The 22,168-nt window shown below is 35.9% G+C and overlaps 1 protein-coding gene across 2 annotated transcripts in view; it reads right to left on the bottom strand.

Moving 5' to 3' along the window:
• The window catches only part of CERKL (ceramide kinase like), a 105,216-nt gene that overhangs the window by 64,645 nt on the left and 18,403 nt on the right, over window positions 1-22,168 (bottom strand). For both annotated transcript variants that reach the window (XM_027055365.2, XM_053215399.1), the window contains exon 2: window positions 1,108-1,350. In XM_027055365.2, coding sequence (XP_026911166.1) covers window positions 1,108-1,350 — 243 coding nt within the window. The remainder of the gene's footprint in view (window positions 1-1,107; window positions 1,351-22,168) is intronic.

Consider the following 22,168-nt stretch of genomic DNA (forward strand, 5'->3'; position numbering starts at 1 on the left):
GGCACAAAAGGAAACAAGATTTACAAATATCTGAGGAAAAAAAAAAAAATCAATCCTGAAACTCAGTTTGATTATGTTTCAACTAGATACATTCTAGAAATCCAAATTGCATATTTGTATTCATGTATTTATGTAAAATATAAATGCCATTTAGAAATTCCAGATATACTTAATTCATTATGAGATAATATTTTAATACATATATGCTCTGTCCTCTGGATATTACCTTTTAGAAAAACCTTGTCTACCCTTGAACAGACAAACTCAAGCAACTCAGGATATATACGCACTTGTCATCAGAACATATGTGGAAGGAAAATAAATTCTAATATAAGCTCAAATGACATGAATAGATAAATAAATATGCTTTCAAAAACAATTTAAGTGGACTAAATTACTTAAGAACTGTGCTATTTCAGATTATCGGAGCTTCTTCATGGAAGTGATCATTCAAAAGAGTCACTGTCCAACTCATTCTATGATGCTGGCATTACCCTGATACCAAAAGCCAGATAAAATATATAAGGAAAAACAAAACAAAACTACACACCAACATCTCTTACAAATATTGATATAAAAACTCTCAAAAAAATACCAGCAAATCTGGGGTGCCCAGTCAGTCAAACATCTGACTCTGGATTTCAGCTCAGGTCATGATCTCATGGTTTGTGAGATCAAGCCCCACAATGGGCTCCATGCTGACAGCGTGGAGCCTGCTTTAGATTGTCTCTGCCCTCTCCCACTTGTGCTCTCTCTCTCAAAATAAATAAACTTAAAAAAATACCACCTAACCAAATTCAGTCACATATTAAAAGGATTATATACCATGATCAAGTGGGATTTCTGGAATGCAAGGATGGTTCAACATAAAAAAATCAATATACCATTGTCAACAGAATAAAGGAAAGAAATATGATTATCTCAATTGATGTTGAGAAAGCCTGTAAGAAAATTCAACACCTTTCATGAAAAACACACTCAGCAGACTAGGAATAAAACAAACTATCTTAACATAATTAAGGATGGCTGTACTCATAAATACATCATGTTGAGATTAATAACCTACAGCAAAGAAACTCATTAAAATTTCCCACCAGGAGTACTTACCAGCCAAAAGTTTCTTGAATTGTTTAAACCACACATCACAGTGGTCTTCACTTAAATTAATAAGATCAAGCGTAGAATCTTTTAATTTATTTTGTTCCTTTTTCAAACATATGAAGAGTGTGATACCTAATAAGGTACCACTTCCCTGCTGTTTAACAGAATAACGCCGTTTCAGTTTGACAGAGAATATGTCCTTGAGTTCAATAAATTCTTCTTTACATAGAACATCATACTTGGAGTCACCTGAAAAAAATTAAATTTTCCAATTAAAACCAGTGTCCATATTTTATATGTATGAATAATAAAAAGTGAAAGCCCATAAAACCTTTATCATATTTATTTTTACCAATTATATGCTTCATATAAGTCCCTGTGTGAGTTGGGGAGGGAAGAAAGGGAAAATTGGGTCTATTTTCCCAAGAATTAAAACGGAGAAAAATGGCATCAAGTCCCTGTCCAAGACATTCAAAAACTGAAAATATTCAATAGAAGAATTTCAAGAATATAGACAAAGCAACATTCCAAGAAAGAGTCTCCTTGGTCCCAATAGAGACAGAATAAAATGATGGAAAGAACAGAATTCACTAACAGAAGTGAGTTTATAACAAGTATTAGAGGCAAAGTGTATGGAAAAAGATACGTACATTCCAGGTAAAGTAAAACATGTACAAAAAGGAAACAGAGGGAGATTACTGTATGAAACGTAAATCCCTGCCAGTCTAGAACGAAACATCCACCTGAATTGAATTTTACCACAGTCAGTCAGACTTTATTTTATAGTGGCATCAAATTTTACTGGTTATGTTTAACCTCCAGTCAGAAAACGTGTGTTGTGGTAAAAGACCATTTCAGTGGACTCTCAAAGTAGGAGTGCTTTATACTTTTAAAAAATACTTCTAAAATTTCTACTCTGGCCAAAATGGAATCACAGGGACTGGTTTACCTTCTGCCTGAAATAACTAAAAGGGTGGGCAAGATACATGAAACCTCAGTTTCCAGACATCTGCCATCAGGTAGCCCAAAACAGTATTCCCTGAGAGAGGGGAAACAAAGGAACCATGGGAGTGTTCCAGGCTACCGTCTGGGGAGGGTTTCCAGGCCACAGTGCAAGTCGGGAGCCCTGGTGGAACCTGGTTGTCTTACTGGGTGAAGCAGGAAGTAAGAGTCCAGAAAAGCCACAAGGACTAAGTTCACTAGGCAAATTACTGTAGAGAAGGAAGCTGCAGAGAAGTGGGAATTCTGCAGATTTGCAGAGGGCCCCCTTGAATCTTCAGCTGAGTATGAAAGACATACATGCAAGGCCAGGGAGAGAGAGACCCAAAGGATGAGACAGAACAATGCTCAGAGATCGCACAGACATGCCCACCATGAGCTTAAAAGCAAGCCTCAAAAGGATTAAACTGTCTCCTAGTAATTCAATTACATCCTATAATAAAGTTCAAGAATACAGGGATACAAAAATGTTTACCAACTTTACATGGCAAAATTCACAGTACCTCTCATTCAACCAAAAATCACAATGCATGTAAAACAGCAACAAAACATGACCAATAATAAGAGGAAAAAAAGCCAATAGAAACAGATGCAGAACTAATACCAGTGTAACCAGCCCCACAAATCAGAGGTCCCCTCTCTCGGCTTCCTTGGCCCTTCAGCAGGCACAATACACTCAGATTGGAGCAAGGACTTCCAGGTACATTAAGAAGTTGCTTCCCAGCTTTCTCAGTGACTGTTTGGGCCTCTCCCAACCATTCTGCAAACTATGTCCAGTTGTTCACAAAGCACACATACCACGGGAAAAAATAAATAAATAAAAAAAATAAGCCCTTTTCTCAGTGTTTAAGGTGGTGGGATAAGGTGAACCCAAAGTCAGTTTTAGGGGCCTGTCATCTCCTTGGAAAGCTCAGGCTTCAAGTACAGCGCACTTCTATTATTGTTACCCAGAGGCACATGGCCAGGGTCTCTAGAGCACTTCAAGAACACTTCATACCTTCAAGGATGAGAGATAGCAGGCTTGTTAAAGGTGCTTCTTCCAGACTAATCTTAAGATATTGATTATGCCCTCCTCTCTCATACAAATTTAATTTTTTATGTCATATAGCACACAAGAGCTCTGAAGAAGGATGAAAGGAAACAAAGAACCACTGAGGGAAAGAAAAAAAAATGCAAAGGATGAAATCAACTCCCCTTTTCACTCAAAGACCTGTATTATAATCTGAATTCTTTATCATGTGTGTGCTTTACTTTGGCAGTGAACAATTCAATGGCTATTCTAATTTAAAACCTCTTATAAATTGAAAATTTAAAGATCCTACAGCAACATCCAAGATCAAACTTAGTAGGAAAAGCCAGAAGAATTTCTGGAAACAGTACAAGAATACCTATTGCCACTTTTACTATTTCAAATTATTCTGGACATTCTGGCTGATAGTATATGAAAGAAAAATGAAATAAAAGGCAATTAAGTGGCAGAAGGGGCAGGAGGAGGGCTAAAATCATAACTATTGATAGATGATATCACAGTATGTTTGTAAAATCCAAAAGAATATCTTTAAAATCACTAGAACTAATAAAAAATACCCAGTAAGGAAACAGGTTACAAATATACCAATAGCCAGGAAGGAGACATAATGGGGTTAAAGATATCCCATGCCAATTAGCATATTATACCTAGGAATAAATTTAGCAAAATGATCTTGGACTTGTATGGGGAGAAAATGCTAAATAAGTGGAAATATATTACGCTCCAAGATTACATTTTTTCCATGCCTCATTATTAAATAACTACTGATAATGCTATTCCAATCAAAATCTCAATGGTATTTTCTTTGATGTAAAGGGGCAAGGAACTTAATCAAATGATTTGCAAATTTTCTTGAAATAAATGTATTACATTAATGAATAAAATGTTTTAGAAGTACAGCAACAAGGGACGCAGAGTATATGCCTGATTGGATATTAGTTTTTGTAAAGCTATAATAATTAAAATATAGGAATAGATAAGAGAATGGTTCAAAGAGATTTGTATACGCTTAAAAATCACTAATATGATAATGGTGGTACCTAAGCTCAGTGGGAAATATTCAGTAAAAGGTGATTTAGAGCAGATTAATCTTTTGAAAAAGGAAAAAAATAGAGCCTTATTTCATAATATATACCAGTATTTCTAGAGTAGAAAGAATTTCATATAATCATCAATTAGTAAAGCCTTAAGAGTGACAGTAAAGACAGATATACAGAGACTGAAATATGTAACATAAAAATTATTCAATGCCCACCTGAAACTAATATAACACTGTATGTTAATTATACTTCAATTAAGAAAGAAAGGAAATTATTCAATTGCTTATAAAGGCCTGAAGAACCATAAATAGATGTCACAAGCAAAAGCCAACCAGGCAGAAATATCGGCAACACATGACAAGTAAATGATCTATTTAATCAAGGAACGAAACACTTTAGTGGCAAAGTACATAAAAGACCCAAGCAGGCATTTCACAAAAGAAGAAATGCAAATTGACCAATAGACATATGAGAAAGTTCAATCTAATTAGTAATCAAAGAAATGCAAATTAAAACAACAAGATACCATTTTTTGCCTTTTAGATTGGCACAAGATCAAAAATAATGCTCAACGATGGTGCGTGTAAAGGGAACCAATCCCAGTGCTGGTGGGAATGCAAAAATGGTAGCTGCTGGAGAACAAGTTGGGAATATGTATCAAAAGATTTCAAAATGTTAATTGCAGCAGTATGTAGAGTAGCAGAAATATTTAAAGCAATGCTCAAGTTCTTCAATAGGAGAATGGTTCAACCATAGTTTTCTGCAGCCCGTAAATGAGCAAGTTAGAACTCTAGGACATTCATGTTAAGAGGTATGAATAAGTAGAATAAAAGCAAGTCACAAAGTAATCTGGGGGATTTAAGCTCAATTTCATTAAAAAGAAAAAAGAAACTCAAGTAGAAAACACACAACAAATTTAATACTGGTCACCTATTAAAGAGAAATATGAGGGAACAGGAGATTAATTGTTTCCTATAAACCTCCATAATTTCCCTTTCTATAATCAGCATTGAATTTACAATTTTTAAAAATGAAGAAAAGGAAAAATGCTTTAAAGTATGCATATGTTTGATCCAGCAATTTACTTCAGGAATTTACCCTAAGGGAATAGATAATATGCACAATTTAACTAGAAGAATGTTTACCCAAGCATTATTGGAGTGAAACTTAGAAATAATCTAAATGAGTAACAGAGTATTGGTTCTATAAAGTATATTTCATATAACAAAATGCTATTTAGCCATTGAAATGTAGAAATCCGACGAGAAAAGGGTCTAAAGTAGCACATTTCTATTATTGTTTTGTATGTTTACTGAATACATTGTGTACGTGTAATATATTTTCATATGCACATTTATATGAAAATGCATATGAAAACTTGGAAGGGTAGTCAGATTGTGATTTTGTTTGCATATATGAATTTCTAATTTTTCTACAATGAGAATATTCTATAATCAATTGAAAAAGATTGTTTCCTTTGCTCATTCTAAAATAGCTCCTGATATTGTTTAATTTTTAAAATTCCATTCCCTAAAAAGAGTAGCTAATATTTAATGAGCATGTGCTGTATGCCAGACATTGCCCTAAACGCTTTACATGTATTACTATCTCATTTACTCCTCACAGCAACCCTAAGAGGCAGATGCTGTTTCCTAAATGAGAAGAAATTCGGGACAGAGTGTGTGTAACTTGTCCATGGTCATACATCTGGTAGGGACAGACCCAAGATTTTAATCCAAGCACTTTAGCTGGTCTTACAACTTTGTAACAATGTTGGGCTGACCTAAAGAGCTTCTTCAGGTAAACGCACTCTCATCTGACCTTCTGGATTGGTTTTTATTATTATTATTTTAATATTTATTTTTGAAAGAGAGAGAGCACACACACAAGTGCAAGCAAGGGAGGGACAGAGAGAGAGGGAGACACAGAATCTGAAGCAGGTTCCAGGCTCCAAGCCATCAGCAACAGAACCCGATGTGGGGCTTGAACTCATGAACTGTGACATCACGACCTGAGCCAAAGTCAGACGCTTAACCAATTGAGCCACCCAGATGTCCCTTAGATGGGTTTTTAAGTCTGGTCAAACTTAAAACACTAGGTGAACAGCCGTTGTGTCTCTAACAGCAAGACAACAAATGTGTCCCTTAACAGAGTAGTACTACATCAGACTGAGGTGACCACGAGGGAAATGTGAGGTTAGATTACAGCAACAAGGAGCTTACAGAGAACATTCTGAGAATTCCTTTAGCTTTTTTTTTTAATTTTAATTTTAATTTTAGTTAGCTAACATACAGTTGGTTTCTGGAGTAGAATTTAGTGATTCATCATTTACATACAATGCCGAATCCCTGTAACTCAGAGCCATATTTCCCACTCTTTTTGCTCAGGCTTCCAGGGTCTTTTCCCACATTTGCCCACAGATTCAAATTTGGGGGTTTTTACGCGAATGGTTACTTTGCTGAAGCGACAAAAGAAGAGACTAAGAGGAAGACCTACAGGTTTAAAGCAAACATTGTCCTTTTATTTGATAGGAAAATAAGGATAATTGATCTGTGAATAAAACACTTAAATTTTTCATGATAGATGGATGTTCTTTGCCATTGTTTTTCTCAGCAGCTACATCAATCTCTCAGGTACCAATTTCCTACACGGAATCCCTGATCTATTATTTATTTCTGCAATGGTAACCATTTACATAAGTCAATCTGCCCAGTTTTCTAATCACAGATTTCACTTAATTTTGGATAGAACTGTTTCCTGACATTTGAAGATGTGTACAGTATTACTCGTTTTACAGAAAACTGTTTTTTCATTCTGAATATAGTCTTCAGGAATAAACCTTGTTAGAATTCTGTGAACCTGAATTAAAGATGTTCTTATTTAAAGGCCTGGAACTGTTTATTGTTTAACCAGACATCAGATTGGGTGGTAGTTTTTTAGGCCTTTGTTTTGTTTTTGAAGTTCTTAAGATATGAGCGGGGGACCAGCTGGCTCTGTACAGCAGCAGGACACTGGTTTCCCGGACTTGAAAGAGAGCTAGGGCCGGAGGTTCTTCAGGTTTCCAGGTGGAAAGCCCTGAGGCTAACTCCCAGTTAAGGAGGACAGTTCTAGAGATCATCTAATAGGATAAACTGAAAAATCTCAGGTCACTGTGTCTCCTCAATCCCCACTCCAAAACACTTACTCTTCGGGGTATACTTAGAATACACACACATTTATGAGAAACTAGATTAAGGAGAAAAAAACCATTCTGAGAGAAAATACTATTGCTCTGGGTCTATAAAATTGCCCATTTATCTGGACCCCTTCGTAGTAGCACCTTAAGAATGATTCAGACTCTATTCTCCAGATTAAAAAAAATACTGCTTTGTATATCTAAACCATTTATAAATTTATAAGTGCTGAAAAAAATTTCGGTCATATATCTGCTCAAATTTTCATCCACAAGATAGCTGCTTCGATCCCCATACTAGCCACCTCTGTTATAGTACAACCAATTTCCTCCACAAATAAAAGCAAATGTTTTCATAATTGTATGCAAAACCCACATTTTCACATACAACCAAGCAGAGGCAAACTGTATGTTACAAGAGGAGTTAAAAAAATACTTTGGGGCATGTATTTTAAACACAACTTTAATTTTACCTTAATGTTAAAAGACATCTTTATTGGTGAAAAATGTGGAATAAACCTTCATCCATAGAATAGTATAACAGTAGATAAAAATATGGAAATCTTCCATATACTTTTTTTCAGGTTATGAAAACGTAAACCTTACAGATGACATGTAATTTTTCTTTGTGGCATGTGGTTTATTATTTGAAATCTATTGGTTCATTAGTATCATATTGGTTATAGCTAGTTGTTTCAGAACATTAACTGTCCTCTCACATTACTTACAGAGATACTGGGGACCATCTGTTCTTGCAAGGGATTTAAGTATATGTCTATTGGATATCATGCTATTTATTTAATTCAGCACCCACTTCCTATTGTTGTATTTTCTTGGGGGGAAAAGTCAATTTAATTACAGGGAATAAAGATAACCTCTCCTGGCAGGTGACCCTGTCACCACGAGAGCAAAGCAGGACCTACTTAAAGTAGGTTACAGTGGTTAAAAGAAGAGTAAAACCAACAACACTTAAGAATATTTAACAAAGGTTTAACAAAAATAGAACAGTGAATGGCGCTTTTAAAAATATTACTGTAAGCCCAGGGCTTGTCTAAATCAATCTTGGCACATCTGTCTGATGCGGACCATAAACAGGATTAGAGCGGGATTTATCTGCTTGGCGTTAATTGTGCTCAGTTTCTGCACATGCCCACTCTTTAAAATACTGCCTGAAAAACAGGCCTGCCCGATACACAGCTCCCACAACACAGTGCAGACACACACGTATGGTATATTACATGGTTAAGCAATGTGATGTCTAACAATTTTTTTTGGCTCTTCAGAATTACTTATCTAATCCCCTAATTAAAAATACAAAATTCTGTTTGAATACACCACATACTGAGATAAATCTGTGAAGCAGGGGACCAATAAATTTGAATACACTTTAATTGTAAGAAGAAAACACAATTTAATTGTTAATAATCAGGTTAAACCAGGGTTTAAACAAATAGGGCTGCTCCTATAATTTACTGAAAAAACCTTCACAATGCATTACTATCCTCAAGAATTAGGACACAGCATTCGTTAGCAGAAAAAGTTTCTAAATACATACACATATCAAGAGTGACAAGATATAGCATTCTTATCTAGTAAAAAAAAAATTATATAGGAAATTTTAAACTTCTCACAGAGAGAGGTAGAGAAACTGCCAATCCAATATCCAAAAGTCACATTTTTATCACATCAGATAGAAAATTAATGTTCATTTTCTACCTGTTTTTTTCCCCACTTATTCTATCATGTGTAAACAGCTTAGAGTTAAAAATTTGACTAATTGGAGATATTTAGGTATTTTTGCAAGAAGTCCAAAATGAACTAGCCAGTCAAAAAAATGTCAGTATCAGTCTTTGGTTTGCAGATTTGACATACAGGCAACATGTAATTCCTTATTCCAAACAACATTTAATGCCTATGATGCTAAGTGATGTGAGAAGTTTTAAATTACTTAGTATGTTTTAATCATGAACATATAAAATTGTTAAAGAACAGTATAATTGAAAATTTAGGTTAACTTTCAATCATAGGCAATCTTCTGCTTTAAAACTTTTTTGAGTCAGAACCTATTCATGTTCTAAATATCTTAGTGAGCTCTTAGAGATCAGTTTCCCCCTAAATCTCTATTAATAGACGGTAAGACTATACTTTTACTGTTATTTTATACAGAGCAGATAATCAGGAGAACTTGACAAATTAAGTCAATCATTTAAATACTTAAAACACCCAGCAGCAGTGCTCAATGTAGAGTCTCAGAGGTTTTACGTGGTCAAACTGATCTTTAGGATAATTCTAAACATGTTATTTGCCTTTACACCGCGTTGGCATTGGCACTGATGTTTCAAGTGCAAAAGTAGTGATGTGTGCATCAAGGCAGCGACACTTTTACCAGTATTGTTGCATTCTTTACCACACTCCAAACTCACAGTTTAGAAATTAAAAGGTCCATTTCACTTAACTATCCCTGATGAAGTAGGAACAATCTAGTTTTTTTTTTTTTTTTTAATTTCCACCCTGGACTACATTTTTCTTTAAATATTATGTGAGATGAAATGGAAACTATGCATAAAGCATTTCTGCTACAAATGAAAGTGATGACTGTCTCCAGGAAAAGCACTCATGCTTTTAAGTTGCAATTGAACTAGCTGGTTTTGTGGAAGACTATTTTTACTTGAAAGATCCACTGACAGACAAGCTATGGTATTCAGACAGGAGTATTTGGCAAACATTCCCTGGAAAAATGAGCAAAGTGAGCCAGTCGCTCAAGAAAAACAACTAAAACTGTCAATGACAAAATTCAAGCTTTAGCGTAAAAAATTAGAATTTTATAAAACTTGTATCCATCACAATGAGTTTGACAGCTTCCCAATACTTAAAAAATTTTCTCATGAGACTGGTGGTCATATTAATGTAGCTGATATTTTTTAAATATTGGGTATTATAATGTGTCAACATTTAGAAGCTCTATTTAACTCAGTACATCAAATTTTCCAAATATGCAATGCAGGATGTTATAAAATCATGCACGAGTAAGAGATTTATTCAAAGTGCAAGACAAACCAGTAGATTTTCAAATAGACTACATAACTACATTGCTGTGTTTTCAGATTCAACATTATAACTAGCCTTACTAAACTGGCACTTGAGTTTTGTTATAATATCAAAGGATAGCCACAATTATCTGAAAACATGATTAAAATACTTCTCCTCTTCCAAATACACATCTATATGAAAATGGATTTTCCTTATATACTTTAATCAAAACAACATATTCACAGTAGATTGGATGCAGACACAATTTTTAAAACTCAGCTGTCTTATATTAAGCATCCTATTTTAAAAAGCTAGGTCTTCTATTAAAGACATTTGAAAAAAATGTAAGATAATAAAGTGGCATAATAAACTGGCATTTTTTAACTTTAGAAAATAATTGTTTTTAACAAAAATATTTTATCTTAAATACAATGGATTTATTACTATTATATTTAATGAATATTTTTAAATGTCTAAGTCCTAGTACCATAAGTACCAAGGGGTGTAATTTTTATAAGCAAAAGCTCTTTGTGGTTTTTGATAATTTCAGACTATAAAGTGGTCCCAGGGCTGAAAAGCCCAAGAACCCCTGCACTATAGTGTTGTGAACATAGGCCTAACCTTAAGAAAATGCAGCCTAGAGATGGCATGATTCATGCATTTCATCTTTAACCACCTTAAATCAAATACGATGATACTAGGTTATTTTTAGATTCTGCCATGAGTCCCTATTACATCTGAAACCTAGCAAAATTCACATTCTATAGCAGGCCTGATCATGCAATGTGATTGGGTTTTGTCATTTTCACTTCAGCAAGAGCACTAATGTGCTACTTCCTTTGGGACAATTTATCCTTGACTTGATGATCTACTTAGATATTTGCCTCTGCCTGCATTTTATGTGCTCACTTCCATTTCAATTCCTCACGAAAAGCATTTAAAAATGGAAAGTGTCTGGGGCGCCTGGGTGGCTCAGTCAGTTAAGCGTCCAACCTCGGCTCAGGTCATGATCTCGTGGTTTGTGAGTTCGAGCCCCACTTCGGGCTCTGTGCTGACAGCTCGGAGCCTGGAGCCTGCTTCGGATTCTGTGTCTCTGTCTCCCTCTGCCCCTCCCCGACTTGTGCTATCAAAAATAAATAAAATGTAAAAAAATAAAATAAGATAAAAATGGAAAGTGTCTGATAATGGCACCAATAGAAAATATGGCTTTGATTCATCTTAACCTCATACTCTAGTCATTTGGCAGGCATTATCAGTTCAGGTATGTATACCATGATGTACAGTTTACATACATCACACCAGACGGCCTTTGTGCAGATACCCCTTGAACCTCTGAAGTACGGCAATCGGTCTTCCTTTCTCTAGTCTCTCAGCAATTCACTTTAACAATATCTTCATCGTCCTCCTGGTCTCTAATCTCTGTATCCCAGTACCTTGCGCTATGCTTCGGACATAGGCTTGGCTTCCAATAGAAGTTGGTTATTGACAGTCTTTACCATCAGTCAGATGATATCTCAATCACACTGTATGCATTTCGACCTCTGAACGTTTGCTCCTTTATTTCCCAGGAAATGAAAGGCCTTCTTGACTCCATTTTCAAACATTAACCATCTGTCAAAGCACATTAAGAGACATTCTTCATTTCCCAGTCCTTCTGAGCTCCTATGGCCCAGTACACAGCTGAGATTCAATCACATATCAGAAGTTCCTAACTCACCAGAGGGCAAAAGCACAAAGGTCCTTCAAAGCCTTTTAAGAACTTAAGTTATATATTTTTACCATACTAACTGATGGGTCAAAATGGTAATGGGGAAGGGGTTAGCTAAAGATGAGACTGTAACTCTTTAGGGTAAGCCCAAAAGTTTACTATTTCAATATATTTGAACACTTGCTATATTTCAGGCACTTTTGTGTGTATATTAAAATGCTAATACGAATTTAACAATCTCCATGGATCACTGTCTCTATGAGAACAAAGGTTAAGGAGTTCATCTTTCACAACCTGGAACTTGCTGGGCTGTGGGAACAGGACTATATGTATCTAAGCCAGAGTGAGGATCTCTAGCGCCAGTGTCTAACATAGCCTGGTCTGGGCTTTCTGTCAGGTAAAGGCTTTTTTCTTCTGAGGACCTCAAAGATTGTCACACCAACTTTGTTTTCACCTCTGCGATTACTAGCCATCAATGCCCTACTGTGCAAGTCAGATCCCCCATTACCTCAAGGTAGTCCCAACAAAGAGATCACACAGCCCTCCAGATAATCTGATGGGTTTTGCTACTGAGAGACACTAAGAAGCCCACTTTTATTACCAATTCCATTCAGGTTTACCCTGAAGACAGTAATTATTTGCTCCCAAGATAACAAGAAAATATTGAGAATAACTACTCAAAGTCCAGGACTACTGAACTAAGCACATGCAGCCCCTGTGTTGTTGGGAGTAGGAAGAACCATTACATGAGAGACAAAGCAGTAACTTTTCCTTGATGAAGGGACTGGTCCTAGTGCCAGAAAGTAAGAATTTCATCTGAGGAGCCAAGACAGTGCAGGAACAGAGTGCCACAGTCCTGACTGTCCAGAAACAGACTGGAAGAGATTCACCTAATCAGCCTCCAGGACATCTGAACTCACTATCAGTATATCATCCTGGGGCCAGAGTTGGCCCTCTTGCAGTGAAGGAATCACTGTGCGTGGGAGAGGAAGGGAGAGAAATTGTCAGAAGCTACATATACTGAACATACAAAAGCAAACTTAAAATGTACACATTTACAATAGGCACGATATGGAAATAACCTAAATGTCTGTCAGTGGATGAATATAAAGAAAATGTGATACACACACACAGTGGAATATTGTTCAGCCTTAAGAAGAAGAAATCTTGCCATTGTAACATGGATGGACCTTGGGGCACTGTACTAAGAAGGGAAATGTAAAAAAAAAAAAAAGAAAGAAAGAAAGAAATACCACATAATCTCGCTTATATGTGGAATTTAACAAACAAAAACAAACAAACATAGAAAAACTGAGCTCAGAGATAACAAGGAACAGACTGATCATTACCAGAGGTGGGGAGTGGGCAAAATGGGTGTAGGTAGTCAAAAGTTACAAACTCCCAGTTACAAAATAAATAAGTGTTGGGGACCTAGCGTACAGCATGGTGTCTATGCATTACTGTACCGCATACTTGAAAGTTGCTGAGAGTAGATCTTGCAAGTTCTCATCACTGAAGACAATTTGTAACTATGTATGGAGATGGATGTCAACTTACTGTATGGATCATTTCAGAATATATACAAATATCCAATCATTATGTCCTACACCTGAAATTTATATGCTACATGCCAATTACATGTAAATAAACAAATGGACATAATTTGAGATTTTCTAAAAATATTTTTAAATAATTATTCATTTGAGGAGGATTTGCAGACCTAGACTTAGTGGAGACAAAGGAAAGTAATGCACAATTTTAATATAGCCTATCATGGTTTTATTGAAAAAATCTAATTTTACATTCAAGACAAAGTTCATGTTTATTTTTAATATGCCAGGCACATGGGGGATATGGCCCTTATTTCATTTCCACCATTAAAAGCATATAATTGACAAACATGTTTGGATTCTGTTTTGTTTTCAGCATTCAAAAACTGGCTAAGTAAACCCAGCGAGAATTGATTCACTAAGAAAAAAATTACAATGAAATTACTTATGAAATGTAGCCAAGTTTCCTAACTTCCTCATTTACTTTCAGTTGGATTTAGGCAAAATGTAAAGAACAAATGTAAGTGTTAGTAAACAGACATACACATACATACACACACACACACACACACACTCTATAAATTATGCGGGTCAGTTAATACCATTTAGGCTACTATTCACACAAAATATGATCCTCTACCTATACTTGAAGTAAAAAAAGAAAACTTAAAGCTATTTTGGAGTAAAAATTGGAAGTTAATTTTTTTCTGAAAAATTTTAAATTAATTCAGAGTCCTATATGAAAATAAGCTCAATATTTGACCTTGGTGTCCTACATATATGGTATTTAATGCAAAGGTGTTCTTACTGAAAATGAGTTTTGTAAGAATTTCTTCTCCATGCATTTCATCATAACATATTTTCTACCATATGGTTAGGATGATGACAGAAAGACAAAATTAAGGGTAAAAGTAAGAAATTGTTACCTGATAGTGTAAAAATTTTAAAGAAAACTTAAATACTCTAGATAAAGGATATATTTAGCTACACTATATAACATGTAATCAAAGCAAAATAGCTTATGGGATTACAGCAAGCCATCTCCTCTGTGCTGTAATACTACTGTCAGGTTTTTTTTAGAAAGATAAATTTGATATCAATACGATGTGACACAACTGCATCAAACCTTAATTTCACTCACAGTAAGAAGTCACAGGATTAAATAACACTGTGCAGTCTTTTAGAAAAGTTTATTGCTTCCAGATGGATTCAAGTTTCCTTTCAGCCCTGATTACATCTAATATGCACAGGGTGCCAACATTATAAAGGACAGAGTCAAAAATATCATTTATATAGATAGCGAGGGGCGGGGTGCAGGAACTTTGGCTCCCGAATAGATTATGCTAGCCAGGATCTGTTTTAAGAAATAACAAACATTTAATAACAATAATAATAATTTAAAAAACACCATATTATGTAAATGTTTTGAATAACGGCTGTCCCATAGAAAAACACAAATTTGCAACAAAGTATCCAGAAAATGACTCCTAGCTCAAGCTGCATGCTCTCTGCCCCCATGTTGGGTTGCGCCATGTGTCACACCGCATGAGGCTTGCTACCAAGATGTCCACCTGTGCCTCTGTGGCAGGAGAGGCATCCATGTTTATTTCATTTAATAGCACTGTTGAATATAAGCCATTGTGGTCAGACACAGATCTTCAAAAATACTATCTAAAGGCATGTTTGCTAAGTTTAAGGCTGCAAGTAAATTACTGCTTGTATTTAAAATAGCATTTTCTTACACAACTTCAGTAAGAAATAAAATCCTCTCCATAGAACCCAAAGAAAGCTCTCTCCATAATGTGAATTAAAAAATAAAATCACAGCTGCTGTATCTAGTCTGTGAGAGAAAAAGCAATAAAAATTCATAATTGAAGAATGATTTCAGTCTGTAGATCAGGGGCCAACTTTTTAAAATACAGTAAAACTCCAATAACATTTCCATTTTCTCATTTTCTTAAATTCAATCTTTCCAATGTTCTGAAAAAGTCATACAAATTACAAATCTGATTGAATATAAATGTTAAAAAATTTATTATGTATCCTTCAAAAACAGATTCACAATTTAAATAAAAGTATGGTCTAAGAGCACAAAAGAAGAGAAAAATGATTCATTTCTAAATGTATACAATATCTTTCCTGCTTGAGTACCACTGGGAAAAGTGGTACTATAATGATTGCACTCATACCTGACTTTCTTCTATGGATATTCAACCAAAACTAAGACAAATAATAATATAGCACTTTATTACATTTTCTGTAGAGAAAAATAATTTCCTTTATGTAAGGTATATAGCAAATATTAAAATTTCAGGTGATTTTAATAAAAGTTATTCACTTATTTTCAACTTTATAAGGGATACTTAAAAATGGATGAGTATTAAAATGTTTAATTTTAATTAGATTAAAATAGTGGCACTATCCTTGATCAATTGCTTGAAATGCTCCAAGACACAGGGTGATCAGAAAAGGATCGAGTTATACTAAAAAGGGATTTAAAGTTACATGACAAATCAATAACAGATCAAGAAACAGGGTCGAACCGATTAGGCTACCTGGCACTAGAGTAGATAATGGGTTTTATATCAGCAGATGACTCATCCATTAACAATGTCTGATATTCTAAATACTAATATGTATTTGAGGGGCGCCTGGGTGGCTCAGTCGGTTAAGCGTCTGACTTTGGCTCAGGTCATGATCTTGCAGTTTGTGGGTTTGAGCCCCCCATTGGGTTCTGTGCTGACAGCTCAGAGCCTGGAGCCTTCTTCAGATTCTGTATCCCCCTTTCTCTCTGCCCCTCCCTGGCTCATTCATTCTCTCTCTCTCTCTCTCTCTCTCTCTCTCTCTCTCTCTCTCCCCCCCCCCCAAAAAAAAATATAGATAGTAATAATAAAATAAAACCTTAAAAAAATCTAATATGTATTTGAACTATCACTAATCAAATAGTATTTTGTTTTCAACAATGGTTATTCTTAAACTGGTCATACATTATTCTAAATAACACATATTTAAGTGAAAAATCATTTCAGCTTTATTCCTTCTTTCAATAATTGTTAACTAGATACTTTCCACATGTCAGATTTGTTCTACAAAGAGAATCTTAGAGATCTTCCCTGACTACCCAATAATCACTGAATAAAGATTGGGGAAAAAAAATACATGGCAACAAGTCATGTAAATACAAGTTGAGAATCTCTCATCTGCAATTCCAAAATTCCCAAAGCTCTGAAACTCGTACATTTTTTCTTAAATCATTTGGGAGCAAAACCTGAGCTGACCTCATTTTGTAGCAAAACTGGACCCAAACTGACAATGGCATTTTAAGTCTTTACCCCACTTAGCATGGGTACTCCTCATGTTTCGTTCAGAAATATTAATATTCAATTATGGGATGCTACCTGAGGCTCATTTTGGGTGTTACATACACATATATGCCCTACATTAGCTTTCTAAAATTAGTAAACATCTCAATTTTAAGATATAGCTGGTTCCAAATGTTTCTGGGCAAAGTGAAAAGTAACCCAATATTCCAGGTGAGAAATGATATCTCTTACTAACATGGCAGTGATGCTGCTCAATTTTGGATATATTTCAGAGGAAGAGGCCACAAGATTTGTTGATGGACTGGATGTAGACAGATAAGGAGTAGAACATTTCCATTTCTAGCACGTTTCCAAGTGTTTTTGGCTTGGGTAACTACAAAGATGAAATCTTCACATACTGAGATGGGAAGATCCATAGAAGGGTGTAGTTGTAGGCTGTAGGAGGGAATACGGGGTTTATTTTAGAATATGCTAAGGTTGAGAAATCTAGTGGACTTTTAAGTATGTCTAAGTAGGCAGTGAGGTTTATAAATCTGGAGTTCTGAGATGATGTCTAGACTAAAGATAGAAATTTGAAAGTCATCAGCATTTAGATAGTATTAGAAGCCACAAACTAGAGGAGGCTGAACCAGAGAGAGAGTGAAAAATAGACAATAAAAGGTCAGAGAACAGACATGGGAAAATGAGAACAGCTAAGAAAGAAAACTGACAAGGAGCAGGCCAATGGGGACAGGACAGAATCAAGAGAGTGACGTCCTAGAAGGTAAGAAAAAATTGTAGAGAAAGAGCACTGTGATATTTTAAAACTCTGTCCATAGGTCAAGACAGAGGAGTACTGACTTTGACAAGTGAGCTGTAGACTCACAGGAGTCAAAAGCCTGATCATAGAAGATTCAAGAAAAAAAAAAAAAAAGAGAGAAACTAAGTGGAGACAGTGAATGTATAATTAGTCTAGCTAGACTAATAAATCAGGGTGTGTGGGAAGGGCCAAAGAAATGGGACCAAGTGCTCTATATGGATTATCTTAATTAATCCTCATAATAGCTCTGTAAGGTGGAAATTATCTCATTTTATAGATGAAGATGTGCAAATTAAGATAAGTAGTGCACCAAGGATTTAATGAAAATGCTAGATTTTTATTTCCAAGCACATGGGATTATCAAGTTCATCCTCATACCAGTGTGCAGCTTCCTATGAATTCACCATACAAAATAAATGTTGAGAAAATGGCATCGTCTTCCCAGAAAGGACACTGGTGTAGGACTTAGGAAACCTTAATTGGAGCTCTAGCTTGGTCACCAATCTTGAGGCTATTCCCTTAAATTTTAAGCTTGATAGCTCATTCCTAAAATCAGGAGATTGGGATAGATTCATTTATTCATTCAGCAAATACTTATTCAGTCTTTATTTGCTGGATACTATTTTAGGTGTTAAACAGTGGTTTATAAAAAAGGCAAGAACTAACCCTTTGATAAGGAAGATGACAAATATTCAATTTAATGTTTCTTTCAGCTCTAAAATACTTTAACAGCTGTTTGATAAGTATTAATAGACAAATTGCACTCTAGGCTAGTGTCAAGAGGTTTACATTTATTACTGAAACCCCACAGCACTGTAAACTAGGTACTGTTATTATGCTCTGTTTTACAAAAGGTGGGGAGGGAGACAAGCTGAGAGCTTAAATAACCTGTACTACAGTCACACAAGAAGTGACAAAGTTTAAATTGTAACAGTACTACTCCAGGAACCCATCCTTTAGTCACTCTCAATAGTATGGTAAGTTACTATTATAATATTTTATTTTAGGGGAATCTGCCTCAGTGGGAAGAGCAGGTGACTCTTGTTGATCTTGGGGTTGTGAGTTTGAGCCTCATATTGAGTGTAGAGATTACTTAATAAAATCTCAAAAAATTTTTAAAAATATTTCAGGGGCGCTTGGGTGGCTCAGTCGGCCAACTTCGGCTCAGGTCATGAGCTCACGGTTTGTGAGTTCGAGCCCCATGTCAGGCTCTGTGCTGACAGCTCGGAGCCTGGAGCCTGCTTCTGATTCTGTGTCTCCCTCTCTCTCTCTGTCGCTCCCCTGCTCATGCTCAGTCTGTCTCTCAAAAATAAATACATGTTAAAAAATTTTTTAAAAAGATTTCAGTTTACTAGTGTTTAACTTTCCTTTCCTGTTATTTTACTTTTCTGGATGGGTCTCTAAATGTTCAAAATGGGAAACAGGAATAAAAGAAAAAAAATGAAAATTCGGAAGTAGAAGTGAATAGTGCTATAAAGTCAAAAGAAAACCAAAGCACTACAGTATCATGAACAAAAACCAGGTCTGGAAGGAGTAGGAGAAATAGCAACAGCCCTTCAGATGGTGGCCCACAAGACACCACAGGTATAACCATATAGGACAACAGACAGGCCTTGTCAAACATGGCTCCAGAGTAGCTCTAACAGAGGGGTGTGGGGGTGTGTCTTCTACTCTGTTGCCAAGTCACTCAGACACATTGTCCATTTACCAACCCTACTGAGAATCAACACTTCCAATAAACTTAAAGTAAATAAAGTCCCTAAAATATTTCATAAAGGAGCCCTAGCTACTTTCTCATACTCTTTGTTACAACCACATTAAAAAGGAAAAAAGCTCTTGAGCGTTAAGAGCTGAAATCCTTACAGGAAACAGAAGAAGAAAGGAGGCAGAGTTGATCTGCCTGGTCTGACTACAACTGAGGCTACCCTGGGATTTTCAGTAGAGCTCCAAGATTAAGCCCCTCCCTTTACATCAGGACCTTTAGCCGAAACCAGGTGCACAGGGAAGCCTCTGTAGCCATTTTGTTTTCCCTCACTTTCAACAGAGAATGGTGACATTAGAGTAAGTGGGTTTCTCCCTTTGCAGAACCATCTGAGCTAGCACTTTTCCTAGTATTATGAAGATTATTTCAAGATCATATTGCTTTATAAATTTTAGAGACAGGAAATAATATAATCCATTGAGTTTCAAATTCTGAGTAGCTACTATATGCCAGGTGTTTTCTGAACTAAATAGTGATTGAAGGATGATTAGATATGGTTCTGTCCCTGTAGCAGTTTAGTATATTAGCGAACAAAAGCACACTGAGTAATTTACCATCGTGGGGAACTTCACCAGATTATTCCCAAATTACTCCTTCACAAAAGGACAGTGGACCCACTGGATATTCTAAGAAACAACAATCCGATATGTTTCTCTATTTGTCACTCTAGTTTTCTATCTAAAGTACCTTCTCAACAGAGATTCAGATTCATTCATGTGCTCTAAAGGCCTCTTTAAAAAGTAGTCTGCATTAAAAGGTAAAATGAGAACTAAATCTCCCTCTGAGAAACATGCTTTTATGTTTTCCCTTACATATTCTTCATTTGTTGAAAATTTCTACATGGAGTACAATGTATACATATAATCAGAAAAAAAAAAAAACATTTCAAACTGGTAGCTTTTACATTGCCTGAAATTAGTTCTCCATGCCAAATGTTTCTGTGCTTTATTAACTACTATGAGGCAGCTAAGAATGATAGACAAGAGAGGAAAATATTGTATTCAGAGGCTCAGCTATTCCCCAAGTTCTCGGTAGATATAAAGTTAATACTAAGCAATAAAACTCCTCTCTTTGCCAAATTACCTTACTATACATATATTCTATTAAGATTGCATCATCATGCAAAGTAGCAGCCAGTTCTTGCTGTAAATAGCGTGGCATAGAAACACAGAGAAATGGCTAGGCACTCAATCAGACACTCCATCTCATTTGACTCTAAATTATCTTCAGGTTACAGTGAGAATTAAAAAAAAAGATAGCCATCCCTGTTTCTTGATTTTAGAGACCAAATAGATCCTCAGAGAGGCAAAGGGGCTCATCAATGACAGATGAAAATGGCAGAGCCTTAACTGAAACCGAAGACTGGACTTCAAAGCTCATGTTCTTTTCTTCTGTTCTAGAAGCTAGGAAAACTTGTAAAGAACCACACTTGGGTGACTCAGTCAAGCATTAGACTCTTGATCTCAACTCAAGTCATGTCTGGCTCTTGGTGACAGACAGCATGGAGCGTTCTTGGGATTCTCTCTCCCCTCCCCTGCCTGTATGACCTTAGAGAAGTTAAAGTTTTCCTCTTCTGTTTTCTCATCTAGAAAATGCAAGTGATAATAGCCCCTACCCTCAGAGGATTTTTGTCAAGGTTCATGGAGTTAATAAGATGCCAGTTAACGTTCCTGGCACATCCAATGTGCTATGTAAGTATTGGCTATTATTACCTGAAATAATTCAACAAACCATTTGCAGTCACCACACCAATGCCTGAATTAGATAAACTAGAAAAACAGCTTGTATGACCGATGATAATAGGCAGGAATGATTTGAGTAGGACTCTACCTTACACTTAAAATACAAAAATTCTCAGGCCTTATTTCAAGTTTACTAAGTAGCTCCTATTTAGAAGGGGTCACCCTGAGTGCCTTCCCTAAAGCAGACTAGGAAACTTTACTTGGTCAAGGATCTACTGAGGCACTTGTGGAATAGGTTAGAAGGAGAAAAGTAGGAATTGAGAGTATAGAAAATAATGGATTTGTGCTCTCTCACTCCCTAAAAAATAAAAAGAAAGAAAAAAGAAAAGAAGGGGGAGATATATTACAAATAATAGGAAAAAATAAAAATCACTGGAAGTTGACTCACATTGCTCTCATTACTCTGATCCTCATCAGGCACAAGTATTTTCCCCAAATACTTTGGGAAACGTATCAGGCTCAGTTTGTATTCATCCTAAAAGGGCTTGTGTGCCCCACTCACAACACAAAGTTCTTCCTCAATTCTCCCCGGGGATGGGACAACAGCGTTTTTGAGAAGCACTAATGATTATGTTCTGTGGAACAGAAATTTGATCACAATCACCTGGTTTTATCGTCTTGTGGTTTTTCTTTGGATCCTGGATTTTGTTATGGAAACACGCAGGCTGTGCTGCTGAGGAGGAAAATCTTCACACACTGTCTGGAGAGAAACGCTAGACATGAGGGCAAACCAGCCCTGAAATGTGCCATTTTCCCGATTCACCACTTCAGCTTCTCAAGAGATGTGAAAAATATGTCATAGCAACAGTTTACAGGTGAAGGAGCTGCTAAAGATTTGAGACTAGGTGATAGCATATCTAAATGATCATCAGTAACAGCAAAATACATACCCATCACCTAAGATACACAAGA

Source organism: Acinonyx jubatus, chromosome C1, assembly GCF_027475565.1.
Source record: "Acinonyx jubatus isolate Ajub_Pintada_27869175 chromosome C1, VMU_Ajub_asm_v1.0, whole genome shotgun sequence".
Taxonomy (NCBI): Eukaryota; Metazoa; Chordata; class Mammalia; order Carnivora; family Felidae; genus Acinonyx; species Acinonyx jubatus.